Below are 14,799 nucleotides of genomic sequence, written 5' to 3'. Positions count from 1 at the left end.
TGCCAGTGTAGCCATGGCCCCAGGTCACACAGGCCTCTCAGCCACTTTCATACGAGCCTCTCATGCAAAGTGCTAGACCAGAAAAGATGGGGGACTAGAAAGAACATTTCACCTTCAATTCGTGTAAAAGCAACACAGATCCTGCTGAAGCTGTGACTCTTCAGACAGTGCTGCTCCATGCTCAGCCCTCACTCCCTGAGAAAGGGCCATACACAGCCTTGGAGATTAGAACCTGTCCTGGCCTTTCCTGCTGTTAGCATCTGGGGCTGTCAACTGTTCCTGTGAGATTTTTGCTCACGGAGGGAGTGTGGCAGGCTATTAGCAGGAGTTTCCCTGGGGTGTGTAAAGATATTCCCGAGGTGGGACTGTTCCTGGGGCATGACACAGGGTTGCTATCAAGGCCTGGAGGACAATGTTTGTGCATGGGGCTGTTCTTGCTGCCTTGGGGGGAGCCAGGCCTAGTCTGGGCTGTTCTCCGGGCACGCGGGGGTGTCTGTCGAAGGGGCAGTTATTGGAGGAGGGGGCTGTTCCCGGGGCATGCGGGAGTGTCTGTTGAAGGGGCAGTTATTGGAGGAGGGGGCTGTTCCCGGGGCATGCGGGGGTGTCTGTTGAAGGGGCAGTTATTGGAGAGGGGGGGCTGTTCCTGGGACATGCAGGGGTGTCTGCTGAAGGGGCAGTTATTGGAGGGGCTGTTCCCAGGGCACAGGGGTGTCCATCAAAGGGGCAGTTACTGGAGGGGGGGCTGTTCCCAGGGCATGCAGGGGTGTCTGTTTATGGGGCAGTTATTGGAAGGGGGGCTGTTCCCCAGGGTGTCTGTCTATGGTGCAGTTATTGCAGGGGGGGCTGTTCCCAGGGCATGCAAGGGTGTCTGTCGAAGGGGCAGTTATTCAGTGGATGCTGTTCCCAGGGCACGCGGGGGTGTCTATCGAAGGGGCAGTTATTGGAGGGGGGGCTGTTCCCGGGGGTGTCTGTCGAAGGGGCAGTTGTTGGAGGGGGGGGCTGTTCCCGGGGGTGTCTGTCGAAGGGGCAGTTATTCAGTGGATGCTGTTCCCAGGGCACGCGGGGGTGTCTATCGAAGGGGCAGTTATTGGAGGGGGGGCTGTTCCCGGGGGTGTCTGTCGAAGGGGCAGTTGTTGGAGGGGGGGCTATCCCGGGGGTGTCTGTCGAAGGGGCAGTTGTAGGAGGGGGGGCTGTTCCCTGGGGTGTCTGTCGAAGGGGCAGTTATTGGGGGGGCTGTTCCCGGGGGTGTCTGTCAAAGGGGCAGTTGTTGGAGGGGGGGCTGTTCCCGGGGGTGTCTGTCTAGGGGTCAGTTGTTGGAGGGGGGGGCTGTTCCCGGGGGTGTCTGTCGAAGGAGCAGTTGTTGGAGGGGGGGCTGTTCCCGGGGGTGTCTCTCTAGGGGGCAGTTGTCGGAGGGGGGGCTGTTCTCTAGGGGGCAGTTGTTGGAGGGGGGGGCTGTTCCCGGGGGTGTCTGTCGAAGGGGCAGTTGTTGGAGGGGGGGGCTGTTCCCGGGGGTGTCTGTCGAAGGGGCAGTTGTTGGGGGGGGCTGTTCCCGGCGGTGTCTGTCGAAGGTGCAGTTGTTGGAGGGGGGGGCTGTTCCCGGGGGTGTCTGTCGAAGGGGCAGTTATTGGGGGGGCTGTTCCCGGGGGTGTCTGTCAAAGGGGCAGTTGTTGGAGGGGGGGCTGTTCCCGGGGGTGTCTGTCGAAGGGGCAGTTGTTGGAGGGGGGGGCTGTTCCCGGGGGTGTCTGTCGAAGGGGCAGTTGTTGGGGGGGGCTGTTCCCGGGGGTGTCTGTTGAAGGGGCAGTTGTTGGAGGGGGGGGCTGTTCCCGGGGGGGGCTGTCGAAGGGGCAGTTGTTGGAGGGGGGCTGTTCCCGGGGGGGTCTGTCGAAGGGGCAGTTGTTGGGGGGGGGCTGTTCCCGGGGGTGTCTATCGAAGGGACAGTTGTTGGGGGGGGCTGTTCCCGGGGGTGTCTGTCTAGGGGGCAGTTGTTGGAGGGGGGGCTGTTCCCGGGGGTGTCTGTCTAGGGGGCAGTTGTTGGAGGGGGGGCTGTTCCCGGGGGTGTCTGTCTAGGGGGCAGTTGTTGGAGGGGGGGCTGTTCCCCGGGGTGTCTCTCTAGGGGGCAGTTGTTGGAGGGGGGGCTGTTCCCGGGGGTGTCTGTCTAGGGGGCAGTTGTTGGAGGGGGGGCTGTTCTCTAGGGGGCAGTTGTTGGAGGGGGGGCTGTTCCCGGGGGTGTCTGTCTAGGGGGCAGTTATTGGGGGGGCTGTTCCCGGGGGTGTCTGTCGAAGGGGCAGTTGTTGGAGGGGGGGGCTGTTCCCGGGGGTGTCTGTCGAAGGGGCAGTTGTTGGAGGGGGGGCTGTTCCCGGGGGTGTCTGTCGAAGGGGCAGTTGTTGGGGGGGGCTGTTCCCAGGGGTGTCTATCGAAGGGACAGTTGTTGGGGGGGGGCTGTTCCCGGGGGTGTCTGTCTAGGGGGCAGTTGTTGGAGGGGGGGCTGTTCCCGGGGGTGTCTGTCTAGGGGGCAGTTGTTGGAGGGGGGGCTGTTCCCGGGGGTGTCTGTCTAGGGGGCAGTTGTTGGAGGGGGGGCTGTTCCCCGGGGTGTCTGTCTAGGGGGCAGTTGTTGGAGGGGGGGGGCTGTTCCCGGGGGTGTCTGTCTAGGGGGCAGTTGTTGGAGGGGGGGCTGTTCTCTAGGGGGCAGTTGTTGGAGGGGGGGCTGTTCCCTCGGGTGTCTGTCTAGGGGGCAGTTATTGGGGGGGCTGTTCCCGGGGGTGTCTGTCGAAGGGGCAGTTGTTGGAGGGGGGGCTGTTCCCGGGGGTGTCTGTCTAGGGGGCAGTTGTTGGAGGGGGGGGGCTGTTCCCGGGGGTGTCTGTCGAAGGGGCAGTTGTTGGAGGGGGGGGCTGTTCCCGGGGGTGTCTGTCGAAGGGGCAGTTGTTGGAGGGGGGGGCTATCCCGGGGGTGTCTGTCGAAGGGGCAGTTGTTGGAGGGGGGGGCTATCCCGGGGGTGTCTCTCTAGGGGGCAGTTGTTGGAGGGGGGGGCTGTTCCCGGGGGTGTCTGTCTAGGGGGCAGTTGTTGGAGGGGGGGGCTATCCCGGGGCTGTTCTCTAGGGGGCAGTCGCTGCAGACGGGGGTCCCGGGGCGGAGCCGGGGCCCGCACTGTGGCAAGGGGCAGGCCCAGATCCATCGCTCGAGGGTCACGCCCTGGCCCGGGGCGAGGGGGGTCTGGGCGGGTCCATCCCCCGGGCCTGGGGGGGGTCTGTGCCCAGGGGAGCGCCGTGCCCGAGGGGGGAGTTACCGCTGCCTACGCTCCCCCCCCCGGAGCCTACGTAGTCCCCGAGCCATTACGTCAGCCGCACGTGCGCGTGTCGCCGGGGAAGTCGTAAGTCAGTGGCCCTCCCGGGTTCGGCGGCCTGACGTATGTGTCTCGCGAGATCTCGGCCCCACAAACCGCCCCGTGAGCCTTTGCGGCCCCTCTTTGCAGCCGGCGCCGCTCGGGATGGGTGAGTAGGGCCGCGGCTCCGGGCCTGCCGCCATCCGCCGCCATCCGCCCGCAGGGCCGGCGGCGCGGGACCGGGCGCGGCGCGGGAGGAAGGAGGGTGCTGGGGTCTAGCGCGGCGGGGGCTGGGGCGGGCCCGCTGTCTCCTCCTGCGCGTGGGGCTGCAGCCCCCGAGCTCCCCCCCGGCCCCCTCTGGCTGTGCGGCCTTGCGGGTCTGGAGCCGCCGCCGTCCCCCGGCGTGAGGCCTCAGCGCAGCCTGGCTCGCCCTGCACCCAGGCGGGTGTGAGCGCGGGCTGGGGTGCAGGGCTCGTGGTCGCAGAGGCCCCAGTCTGGGATGGGGCAGTTTCCTTTATTGCCATGTGCTGGGTTTGCTGAACGCTGCGGGGAGGGGGGGCTCTTGAGTATCCGTGATGAAGCTTCTCTAATTGCTGCATTAGACCGAATGCACCATGTGGAAATCAACCTTGGAGAGCTGAGTACTCAGAGCCTTGCTGATGTACAGTCGGGCGGGCTCATCTGCCTATCTCACCTGCTGCTTTTTGGTTTAACCCAGGTATCTCTAGGGACAACTGGCACAAGCGTCGCAAGACTGGGGGCAAAAGGAAGCCCTACCACAAGAAGAGGAAGTATGAGTTGGGGCGACCTCCCGCCAACACCAAGGTGGGGGATTTGGCCGTTGGGGATAACTGGATGTTGCTGCCCTGGCCAGCATAGAAAATGCTGTGTTAGTTTCTGGTTGCATACTGCAGTGATAAGGGCTTGTGAAAATGCCCTGCTTTCTCAGTCAGTACTCTTAATTTCTGCCTGTGCTCCTCTGAGCAGTGGCACTTCCCCCCTGCTTGTGGGATTTCAGCATTACATCAGTTCAGAGTGTTAGTGGGTTAGTCGGCAATTGGAGTGATGAGAACTTCACCTTAGGTGGGTACTATGGACCGTTTTGGTCGCAATTACGGCACCTGCCAATGCTAGGATCTGTCATAGTTACACTGACCATATTGCCTTTCAACCTGAAACTCACTGTCCGCTCTCCCCTGAGGCTATTGTTTTGTTAGCAGCTCTGTTTTTGCTGTTGTTACAGATTGGCCCACGCCGAATTCACACAGTGAGGGTTCGTGGTGGTAATAAGAAATATCGTGCTCTGCGCTTGGATGTTGGCAACTTCGCTTGGGGCTCTGAGTGTAAGTAGAAAGATAAGAACACGGGCCTTTTGCATCTCGAAAGTGACCGTGTCTCTTTCTCGCTGTGTCAGCCGTCTGTGCTACTGCTGGATTGGAGGAATGATACAAGCAAACAGCTTGGATGCTGATCTTCAGCAATGTGGTTGTCTGTACAGTGTTTGGTTCTGAAGCAGTGTGAATGATGATGATAGCTTTGACCTTAGGTGGGCTTATTGGATGTCTCGGAGGCCTCTGTAAAGCTCACAGTGATAGGAATGTCATAGTTACACTGAGTGCATTGCTTTCCTCTCAGGCAGGGAGCAGCTATCATGGAGTTTTCACGTTAAAAACAAATGATGATTGTCAAATCATTGGTGTAGATTTACAGCTTTCAGCAGAAAGTGCTCCCTGTTCCAAGTGTTTGTTATCTAAATAAAGTAAGATAAAACAGTCAAGGAGAAAGGAGAGCGTGAGGTCCTTGATGGTTTGCTGGAACAGGTGGTTTTGAAGGAGAATGCCCTGCAATAGGGTTGGAGAGTGGGGAAGAGGTTTTAAAAAGGAGTAAGGCATTAAGGTGAGAGGAGGATGATACACAACCCCTCTACTACAGTCATCAGTACTCCTGGAGGCAAAGTCTTTTGCTTGTGCCTGCTGCTGGTCTGGGATTCTGGCTGCCGGACCCTTGCCAGCTGGCATCCTGGCCACAGGCCTCACTCAGCCCGCTGCTGGCCTAGGTGAACAGAACCCCCGACAGCAGCGGGCTGCGCGGGCTGGCAGCATAAGATCAACATTTTAATTTCATTTTAAATGAAGCTTCTTAAACATTTTGAAAACCTTTGTTTATTTTACAATACAACACTAGTCTAGTTATATAATATATAGACTGAGACCTTCTAAAAAAGGTTAAAATGTATGACCAGCACGTGGAACCTTAAATTAGAGTGAATAAATGAAGACTCGGCACACTGCTTCTGAAAGGTTGCAGACCCCTGATCTAGTGCTTTATTTAAGCCTTCCGTTTGCAGGTCTCTTCCCTGAACCCATATAGGCTACACTGGGAGAGGAAAGGATATACTGAAAATACTTGCCAAGTAGTTGGAGGATAAACTTCTGAATAGGTGTGGCTCCCAGCATGGGCTGAGCACTGAAGATGCCATGTTGTCTGCTTTGCATGTTTATGATGCATCCAGTGTAAAAGCTTGTCTGGCTTGTGTGGAGTTTAATTCCTTTGTTTTCCAAGGCTGCACCCGCAAAACCAGAATCATTGATGTGGTCTACAATGCTTCCAACAATGAGCTGGTGCGGACAAAGACCCTGGTGAAGAACTGCATCATTCTCATTGACAGTACCCCATTCCGACAGTGGTATGAATCCCACTATGCCTTGCCTCTCGGACGCAAGAAGGGCGCTAAACTGGTACGTGCTGGGCTGAGAAATCTGTTCTTGATGCTATGTGAATCATGCCAGTCTGCCTGCTGGGCAGGGATTGCAGAGTCTGCACTGTGCTCCTGCCTTGCTTAATACCAGTCACTGCTGTCCGTTCTCCTTAGCGATTTTATACAAAATATCTCAGAATCGCATTCCACCAATTCTAGCCTTTGAGATGTTCTCATTTGGAGTCACATGGCCGTTCCAAACGGAATGTTGGTTCCTTAAAACCGTTGTTCCACAGAGCCATCCCCATAGATTTTGCACCTGGCAGAGTTAGATTAGTGGAGGGATCTGCCCCTGAGAGCTTCCTTGGTCTTCTGATGATGATAACTTTGTCCAGTTCTGCTGCTGAATGGAGAGCGATGACAACTTGTGATGCTGAAGAAGACTTTGCAGGGGCAAGTTGGGTCCTCGCTGCAGGGAACAAGCTTCTGCTTCTAGAGCAGATTCCTGCGTGTTAGTCAGTTACATAGGAATTTGGGTCCTGCCTGCAACGGAGGGTTGGTTTTTGGGGGGGGGAAGGGGGGAGTTTGGACTGTTCAGTTTATTGTTGGATAGTGGGTGAAGGTTGGCCTGTTCTCATTGTCTGATTGTTTGGAGACACATTCAGATCATTACTTCAGTCTGTGTGATTGGGGGAAGGGAGATTAAGTTGATTTTTGGGGAGGAGGGTAGTTCAGACTTCCAAAAGGACAAACTGTAGAAAGAGTTTCATGTGCCTGTGTAGAGCATATTCCTTGTGGAGCCTGATCCTTGGCCCTGTTGTCAAACTGCAAAGGCTGGATGGAGTTGTAGTTGCATTCATGCCTCGTATCTAAGGGTTTTGGCTAGCAGAGGTTGCCTGTTCTATGTGCACGGACAATGACTAACAGCAGTCATTGCTGGGAGACGGGGGACAGTTGCTTTCACTCATTCACTGTCAGTAGCCACCTCTCCTATCCTGTGTTCTCCATACGTGATCAGGCATGTTTTGGGCTAGGACTGTAACCAAGGTTATTGCACTGTAGTCTTCACCAAAGTGGTACTGGCAATACAAATGGCTTCTGTCTGACGTGACAATTGAATACTGTGCTCTAAAATCATACCTTTTCCTGCATAAACCTTTCTGAACTTGGAAGGAACATACAGATTATGCCACTGAGCAGAAAAGGGGAATACAGTGGGAGGCCTCCAACAAAAAGGTGGACAGCTATACAGTTAAACACAGCCTATTCTCAGTCCTTTCTTTGGCTTTGTTTCAGACTCCTGAAGAGGAGGAAATCTTAAACAAAAAGCGTTCAAAGAAGATCCAGAAGAAATATGATGAGCGGAAGAAGAACGCCAAGATCAGCGGCCTCCTGGAGGAACAATTCCAGCAGGGAAAGCTGCTTGGTAAGTCCCCAGGGAGGGAGAACTCGGTGGACTATGCAGGCATAAAGAGAAGGTGCCAGAGCAGAAGCTGTTCTTCTTAGTGTTTCTGAAATCCTGTCTGAATTAGCCAGCCTGATAAAGCCATGCAGAGGTGCAGATTGAAAGTGATGGGGGAGTTCATCTGTTGTAAGTAGGCTTGGCAGAACTCGACTTTTATAATTTTGAGTTATCTGTGTTTGTTTTTAAGTATTTTTATCTATTTTAAATTTTTCACAGTTGCAGGAAATTATGGGGGTGTTAGCCAGTAGTAATTATTTAATGACTGTAGATGGTGAGATTCATTAAAACACAAATTATGAGCATCATGTGTCAAAATCTACCAAGTAAATATCTTTAAATCAAACTGTTAAGAAGTTCTAAAATAGCACTAGCTGGAAATGTCGCTGGAAATGTTTGTTTCATCAGCTTGTGCTTGTATGGTGAAATGGACATCTACTGATTTTAAAAACACAAATCCTTCCACGCCTAGCTGTAAAATGTTTTTACTGGATATTAGCCACAGCTTTCCTTTCGTGTGTCTGGATTCTGGAGGGTCCAGCAGTTTTGGCCTTGGCGGAAAGGAAAAATTTCCCACATCACAGCTGGCATGTTTGTTCAGCTCCTGGAATTGCTCAGCCCTGGCTGGTGGTCATTCTCTATAAGCCTTTCTCTGGTCAGACTTGCCAGGGTTGTGAAAAGCCTAAGGCCGAGTCTGCACTGCAGACCTGTATCGTTCTAACTATGTCGCTCAGGGGTGTGAAAAATCTATACCAATGTAACCCCCGGGGTAGACAGTGCTAAGTCAATGGGAGAAGCTCTCCTTTGGCTTAGTAGTGTCTTCAGTACTGTGCTGAAGACAAGGCCGAAGGCTGCTTGCGCATCCTCTCTGCGGTGAGCAGCTTTCTTGGGTGAAAGGTGTTGCTTGTTAAGCCCATCTGCTGTTGTGCATGGGTGGCCTGGTGTTCTGAAGTCTTCTGGTGATGAGAACACTGTCCAGTTCTGCTACTGAATTTAAATGATGACAATTGGAAATCTGAAGAGGACTTCACTGGTGCATATCTTCCCCTCACACTTGCATAGCCCCACAGCTGTGCCTGAGTAGGATCCTTTCAGGGAGATGCTCACTAACACATTGAATTGTTTGAAGAGGCCAAGAAAGGTTGACCGTAGAGGGTAAGAAAGAGTCCAGTTTGTTTGAATGGACACTGTGATGTGAGAGTCTGTAGCAATGTATGTAGCTCCTGGTTTTTTTCCCCTGACCTAATGACTGACTTCTCATTGCAGCTTGCATCTCCTCCAGACCTGGACAGTGTGGCCGAGCAGACGGCTATATTCTGGAAGGCAAGGAACTAGAATTCTACCTGAGGAAGATCAGGGCCAGGAAAGGCAAATGAATGTACGATACACAACTGAAAGACCGAATAAAACCCCCTGAGTCTTGTTATAAAAGGGTAGTGTGCTTATTTGTGTGTGGAGCGAGGCAGGGCTTGGGAAGCTCCTTTCCCTTGCAAAGACTTGAAAGCAAAGGGGCTATAATCAGGACTTTCTGCCTGCTCCATGCTTTCAGCCCTAGGAAAGCGCGAACCTGCAAGCCCCAGTGCTAAGAGAGCACCTAGCAGGAAATGTGTAGGAGCGACTTAATGGCTAAGATAGCACCTAGCAGGAAATGTGTAGGAGCGACTTAATGGGGCAAACACAAGTGTGGAGAAAGGGGTATTGTTAGTGGCTTGGTTTGTGCAGCAGCTCGTAGTCTGCACCATTGATGTAATTCTAGCTGTTGTAGATTGCTGATGTAAAGGGGTGTTTCTGATACACGGGTATGTTTGCTGTAAATGGGGATTGCTGGACTGGAGCAGACCTGTGGTCTATCTAGTCTGTTCTGTCTCCTGGACTTGATTCGTTGCAGGAGGTGTTAATAACCTGTAGCTGCTAACCCAATACGGCACCAATGGGATCTTTTTACTGGGTGCTGGGAAAATCTCCATTTGGAAACATTTCCCATTTTGGACACTGGTTCCGATCTGTACATTGATTTACATTTTATACAGAGAGCTTTGGCTAACAGGGTTTATTTAAGAGAGACCTGCTGACTTGTTTTCCTTTCAGACATCCGTTTGTGGAACAGCTTAGACACTGCGACATGAGAATCGATAGCCAGGCATCCTTTTTTTTTTTTTTTCTCTACCCCCATCACTGTTATCTGGAAATTGTAACTTCAGTTGTAGCAGAGGAGTAGCCGTGTTAGTCTGGAGCTGTAAAAGGAGCAGAGAGTTCTATGGCACCTTATAGATTAACAGAAGTTTTGGAGCATGAGCTTTCGTGGGTGAATACCCACTTCGTCAGATATTCACCCACAAAAGCTCATGCTCCAAAACTTCTGTTAATCTATAAGGTGCCACAGAACTCTCAAATGTAACTTTTAAAATCTTACTCAGCTGTTTCACTCAATATTCTGCAGCTGTAAGTGCTCTGTAGTGCTCCTCCGAACGCCGCACACCCAGTACATATTTTGAACTAGTACATTTAACCAACATTTACGGTTTCCTGCTTGGTTGAGAAGTTACTCTGCAATTTCAGTTGGTTCTATTTCAAGTTAGCCTTTGGGTAGAGCTGGTGCTGCACTGCTGAGTGGCTGGTTGGTCTCCTCCTTGACCTGAGTCTCATTACAGTGCAAGATGAACTCCCTTCTAGCAGAGGGGCCAGACTATTTCAGTGGTCTGTCTCTTTAGATAGTTGGGTACAAACTTCCCTTCGCCTACCATCCAGTGGGCAGGAGGAGGTTGCTGTCAATTGTGCATCTGAGGTGCCAGACTCTGAACATGATTGAACAAAATTATTTTCCAACGTACAAATGTCTGTACTGGGTTAGGCCAATGGTCCATCTACCCCAGTAGCCTGTCTTCTGACAGTGGCTGATGCCAGATGATTCAGAGGGAATGAACAGAACAGGGCAATTTCAAGTGACCATTCCCTGTCATCCAGTCCCATTTCAGGCAGTTGGAGGCTTAGGGACACCTGGAAACTTAGGGACACCCAGAGCATGGGGTGGCATCCCTGACCTCATGGCTTGTAGCCATTGAGGGATCTATCCTCTGTGACCTTACCTAATTCTTTTAAAAATCTGGTTATACTTTTGGCCTTCACAACATCCCCAGGCAATGACTTCCACAGGCTTGACTGTGTTGTGTGAAGAAGTACTTTTCTTTGTGTGTGCTGCTTATTAATTTCATTGGGTGACCTTTGGTTCTTGTGTTATGTGAAGTGGTAAATAACACACCCCTATTCATGAATGGCGTAGAGAAAGTGATTTTATAGACTTCTGTCGTATCCTTCCTTAGCTGTCTCTTTTCTAAACGTAAAGGTCCAGCCTTTAATTTCTCCTTGTATGGAAACTGTTCCTACCCCAGTCGCTTGTTGCCCTTCTTTACCTGTTTCAATTCTAACATCTTTTCTGATATTGGTTATCAGAACTGGACAAAGTATCCAAGGCTTGGGCGTATCATGGGTTTCTATATTGGCATTACAATATTCTGTTTTTATCTGTTCTTTTCCTAGTGGTTCCTAACATAGTTAGCTTTTTTCACTGCTGCTGCACATTGAGTGGATGTTTTCAGAGAAATATGCAATATGACTTGTGGATATCCACACATGGTCTCTTTCTTGAGTGGAAACAGCTAATTTAGGCCACATCGTTTTGATGTATACTTGGGATATTTTCCAATGTGCATTACTTTGCACTTACCACATTGAATTCCATCTGCCATTTTGTTATCCAGTCTCGAGTTTAGTGAGACTGCTTTGTAATTCTTTGCAGTCAGCTTTCAACTTAACTGTCTTGAGTAATTTCATATTGTCTGCAGATTTTGCCACCTCGGAGTTCACCCCCTTTTTCAGATCACTTGTCAGTATGTTGAATACCACTGGTCCCGGTACAGATCCTCAGGGTGCCCTGGTGTCACTTCTCCATGGTGAAAAGATGCACCCCTGCCTGTTGGTTTTCATTCCCTAATAAGGTCATTTTGGCTGAAGAAAACAACAATGTGAGACACAAGATTCTCATCTGCATCAAACTAAACAAGTCGTCTGCTTGAGCTTGTCTAAGTCTTCTGTAGGTTATCAGGCTGGAAATGCAACTCAGTGTTTGAATTGAAGAAAGGTGCAGACTTCTTTGATACATCACTGGAATTCACCCAACAAGTGTTTTATGCTTTGCAAGTCTGTTTCTTTCTCCTTATTTCTTGGGTTTGCTCTTGTGTCCTAACAAGGTGACCACCACCTTCTTGGTGGTGAGCTATTCCATCCACTAAGGGGCAGTGGAGAAGGCGCACATCTGGTGTCAAATGTCTGGGCTACATAAAGCTTTTTATTTAGCCCATGTGCCAGAAGTCACAGCCCCTGTGGCTAGAGAAGCTACTAAACCAGTGTAGCTTGCTTGTATTGTTTTCCTGCTTGCAGACAAGCTGAAACAGCTCTAAGATGGGCTCTGGCTTTATTCCTCTCAAGGAGGTATTTTATCTTTGTCTCAATGTGATACCGGACATCGCAGATCTTCATATAACTCCCCCATGTTAGTTGTGTAGCTAGTTACAGTAATGAAGTGGCCCCAACCTTTTCATCTGGTGCCCCCACTGCGGTGGTGGAGCACCCACCGAAATGCCGCAAAATTTCAGCATTTTGGTAGCGACGCCTCTCGATGACGCCGCTTGTCGAGGGCAAGTGGCATCATCGAGAGGCATCCCAGCCGAAATGCTGCTGAAATTCGGCGACATCTTGGCCGGTGCTCTCCTGGGGACCAGGATGCGGGTGCATTAAGATGCCCCCACGGGCGCCATGTCGGGGACCACTGCAGTAACATATGTACACAGAGGGAATAACTGCATGTGAACATGGCCATATAAACAGTTACTGGCATCACTTTCTTATTTTTTACCTATAAACTATAACAACGCTCTTGGTCTTTGTACAAACCTCTGTTAGCACTGGGAGCACCCCATAGCATGGAGCACATACGTCCTTATTGCTAAACCCTGAAGGTCAGGATTGCAAATGTAGCTCGGCCATCCACAAAATGAGAAGTAATACTTTTAACTAGGAGGGAGTGGACAGTCACGAGCAGGGCTGAGCTGTTCTAACAGAGGATGCACAGATAGCTTGTAGAGGAAACTGCTGGCAGTGAAGAGTGTCCTCAAATCCAGTTGGAAATAGTGGCAGAGAAGAGTGGAGTAACCACTTGCATACCCTCAAGAAATTAGGGCTTGTCTACATGGGGAAATAGCCTAGAAAAGCTATTGCCCTTTAAATTCACACCCCAGCTTGTTTTTCAGTAGACTAGTCCTTGGTTACATTATTTTCCCTTTCAAAGGTTGAATTAGTTCAGAGAACTACTAATTCTCTCTACACAGATTTTTCTTTGGAATAGGTGCAAATGTATACACTGGGCTTAAACCACCTGTATTTTTAAACCAAAAACGTTTGTGTATGTGCTTAAGATGTTGCTTTTTAATGCAGTATAAAAGGTGTTTGTACAACTTATTTCTCTAGAGTCCTTTTAGGTGCACAAGAACCAAGTCCTGTTGTGTGGAAGGAAAAAGGATTCTGACTTTAGTGTATGTGCAAAAGAAGTGACTGTGTCTCATGTAAACCCCAGCCTGCTACTGTCTGCTATGTGAGAGAATAAGAAGTGCAGCTGGTTTTGGTGTGTCTAAACTCTAGTAGGACAGCATATTCGGCCATCTTTCCCTTAGCTGCAGCTGTCTGAGACGTGGCAGGCAATGGAGGATCAAATTTACTGTTGAGGTAACTGGGTACCTCTCCTGTGAAGTTAGTGGGACTTGTGCCTGCCTACAGCAGACCTGAACTTGGCCTACAGGTTTGCCATACAGTTTACACAAGCACTCTTCAGCATATTGCATGAATCACCTTCCCCCACCAAAGAAATGCCAGAGGTGGGCTTAAGGTAATAAAAGGCATCCTGGAAAAATGTCAGCGCCAGTACCCCATCTCTTTTCTATGCAAGTGCAAATGGGTCAGAACATTCATGGGATATTCCCTATTGCACAGATGGGGAAACAGGCAACGATTTGTTTAAGATCACACAGCAATTCATCTGCCCACAATACCCCCACAGCGCTTCACTTCATTCCTCTGCTTATTTCCCGGTCTGAAACATGCTGGAGAGGGCTGCACTGACACAGCCCATTTGATTGTTGGCCATGTGTACAGAATGGGGGGACTGCTGGGAAGAAGTGGCTCTGGAAAAGATTTGACAGTTGTGGATAGTCAGCTGATCATGAACTCCCAGTGTGATGCTGTGGCCAAAAGAGCTAATGTGATCCTGAGATGTATAAATGGGAATCTTGAATAGGAGCAGAGAGGTTAGTTGTTTTCTCTCTTTGGCACTGGTGTGATCACTGCTGGACTCTTGTGTCCAGTTCAGGTGCCCACAATTCAAGAATGATGCTGATAAATTGGAGCGGGTTCAGAGAAGAGCCATGAGAATGTTTAAAGGGTTAGAAAACCTGTCTGGTAGTGATAGGCTAAATAAATTGAGCTCTTTTTGAGTCTAACAGAGAAGATTAAGCAGTGACTTGATTACAACCTGTCTCCAGGGGGAGCAAATATTAATGGGCTTTTCAGTCTAGCAGAGAAAGGTCTATCATGGTCCAATGGCTGGAAGTTGAAGCTAGACAAATTCAGACTGGAGATACGATTTACATATTTGACGGTAAGAATAATAAACCATTGGAACAATTTACCAAGGGTTTACCCAAGGCTGAAGCCCTTGGGCTTTGACTTCAGTCCCGGGTCCCAGCAAGTCTAATGCGAGGCCTGGTGACTCCATTACAATGGGGTCGCAACCTACTTTGGGGTCCTGACCCACCGTTTGAGAACCATTGTGCTAGTGGATCACAATGGTCCCTGCTGGCCTTGCAATCTCTGAATTAATGTGAAGTTGGCACTTGATTAACTGGTCTCTTCATTCACTGAGATGGAAGGTGTGACGAACTGGGACTGTGGTCTGTGAATGCTAAGTGGGGGGTGTTGGCCTGGGAGGACGATCTGCACTGGGGGATGGGAGACTGGCTGGAGGGAAAATGCCTGAGCATGTAATGTGAGAACCCAGGAAGGGGTTGGAGGCCAGGTGACACTTCTGCCCGGGAAGCTGAACAAAGGCTGGAGAGTGAGAGGGTTTCAGGAGGTGGCTGGGGAATGGAGGGAAGCACAGACAGGGCTCTGACCCCCCAAGGGGGTTGTGGTGCTCCTGGGGCTGGGACCCCAAGATGGACCTAACTGAGGGGGTCCTGTTGTATGTAGTGGCAAGGCCTGTCTTGGACTGTG

General features: G+C 51.1%; 1 protein-coding gene and 5 non-coding genes across 6 annotated transcripts; all 6 read left to right on the top strand.

The window, feature by feature from the left end:
- Positions 1 to 3,385: 3,385 nt before the first annotated feature.
- On the top strand, positions 3,386 to 8,910 carry LOC115656404 (40S ribosomal protein S8). The gene is made up of 6 exons (XM_030573084.1): positions 3,386 to 3,488; positions 4,038 to 4,144; positions 4,563 to 4,662; positions 5,882 to 6,057; positions 7,314 to 7,443; positions 8,746 to 8,910. Exons 1-6 carry the CDS (start codon positions 3,485 to 3,487, stop codon positions 8,853 to 8,855), a joined length of 627 nt encoding a protein of 208 aa, XP_030428944.1. The 5' UTR covers positions 3,386 to 3,484; the 3' UTR covers positions 8,856 to 8,910.
- LOC115656921 lies at positions 3,883 to 3,967 on the top strand. The gene has a single exon (XR_004001795.1). It is a non-coding gene; the product is annotated as a small nucleolar RNA SNORD55/SNORD39 (small nucleolar RNA).
- LOC115656928 lies at positions 4,375 to 4,480 on the top strand. Its single transcript, XR_004001802.1, has one exon. It is a non-coding gene; the product is annotated as a small nucleolar RNA SNORD46 (small nucleolar RNA).
- LOC115656923 lies at positions 6,387 to 6,459 on the top strand. The gene has a single exon (XR_004001797.1). It is a non-coding gene; the product is annotated as a small nucleolar RNA SNORD38 (small nucleolar RNA).
- On the top strand, positions 8,433 to 8,503 carry LOC115656926. Its single transcript, XR_004001800.1, has one exon. It is a non-coding gene; the product is annotated as a small nucleolar RNA SNORD38 (small nucleolar RNA).
- A 1,167-nt stretch (positions 8,911 to 10,077) lies between the features above and the next one.
- LOC115656946 lies at positions 10,078 to 10,206 on the top strand. Its single transcript, XR_004001820.1, has one exon. It is a non-coding gene; the product is annotated as a small nucleolar RNA SNORA35 (small nucleolar RNA).
- Positions 10,207 to 14,799: the final 4,593 nt, after the last annotated feature.

Source organism: Gopherus evgoodei, chromosome 8, assembly GCF_007399415.2.
Source record: "Gopherus evgoodei ecotype Sinaloan lineage chromosome 8, rGopEvg1_v1.p, whole genome shotgun sequence".
Taxonomy (NCBI): Eukaryota; Metazoa; Chordata; order Testudines; family Testudinidae; genus Gopherus; species Gopherus evgoodei.
Note: the sequence above shows the minus strand (reverse complement) of the source record. Positions and strands in the feature narration are given on the sequence as shown.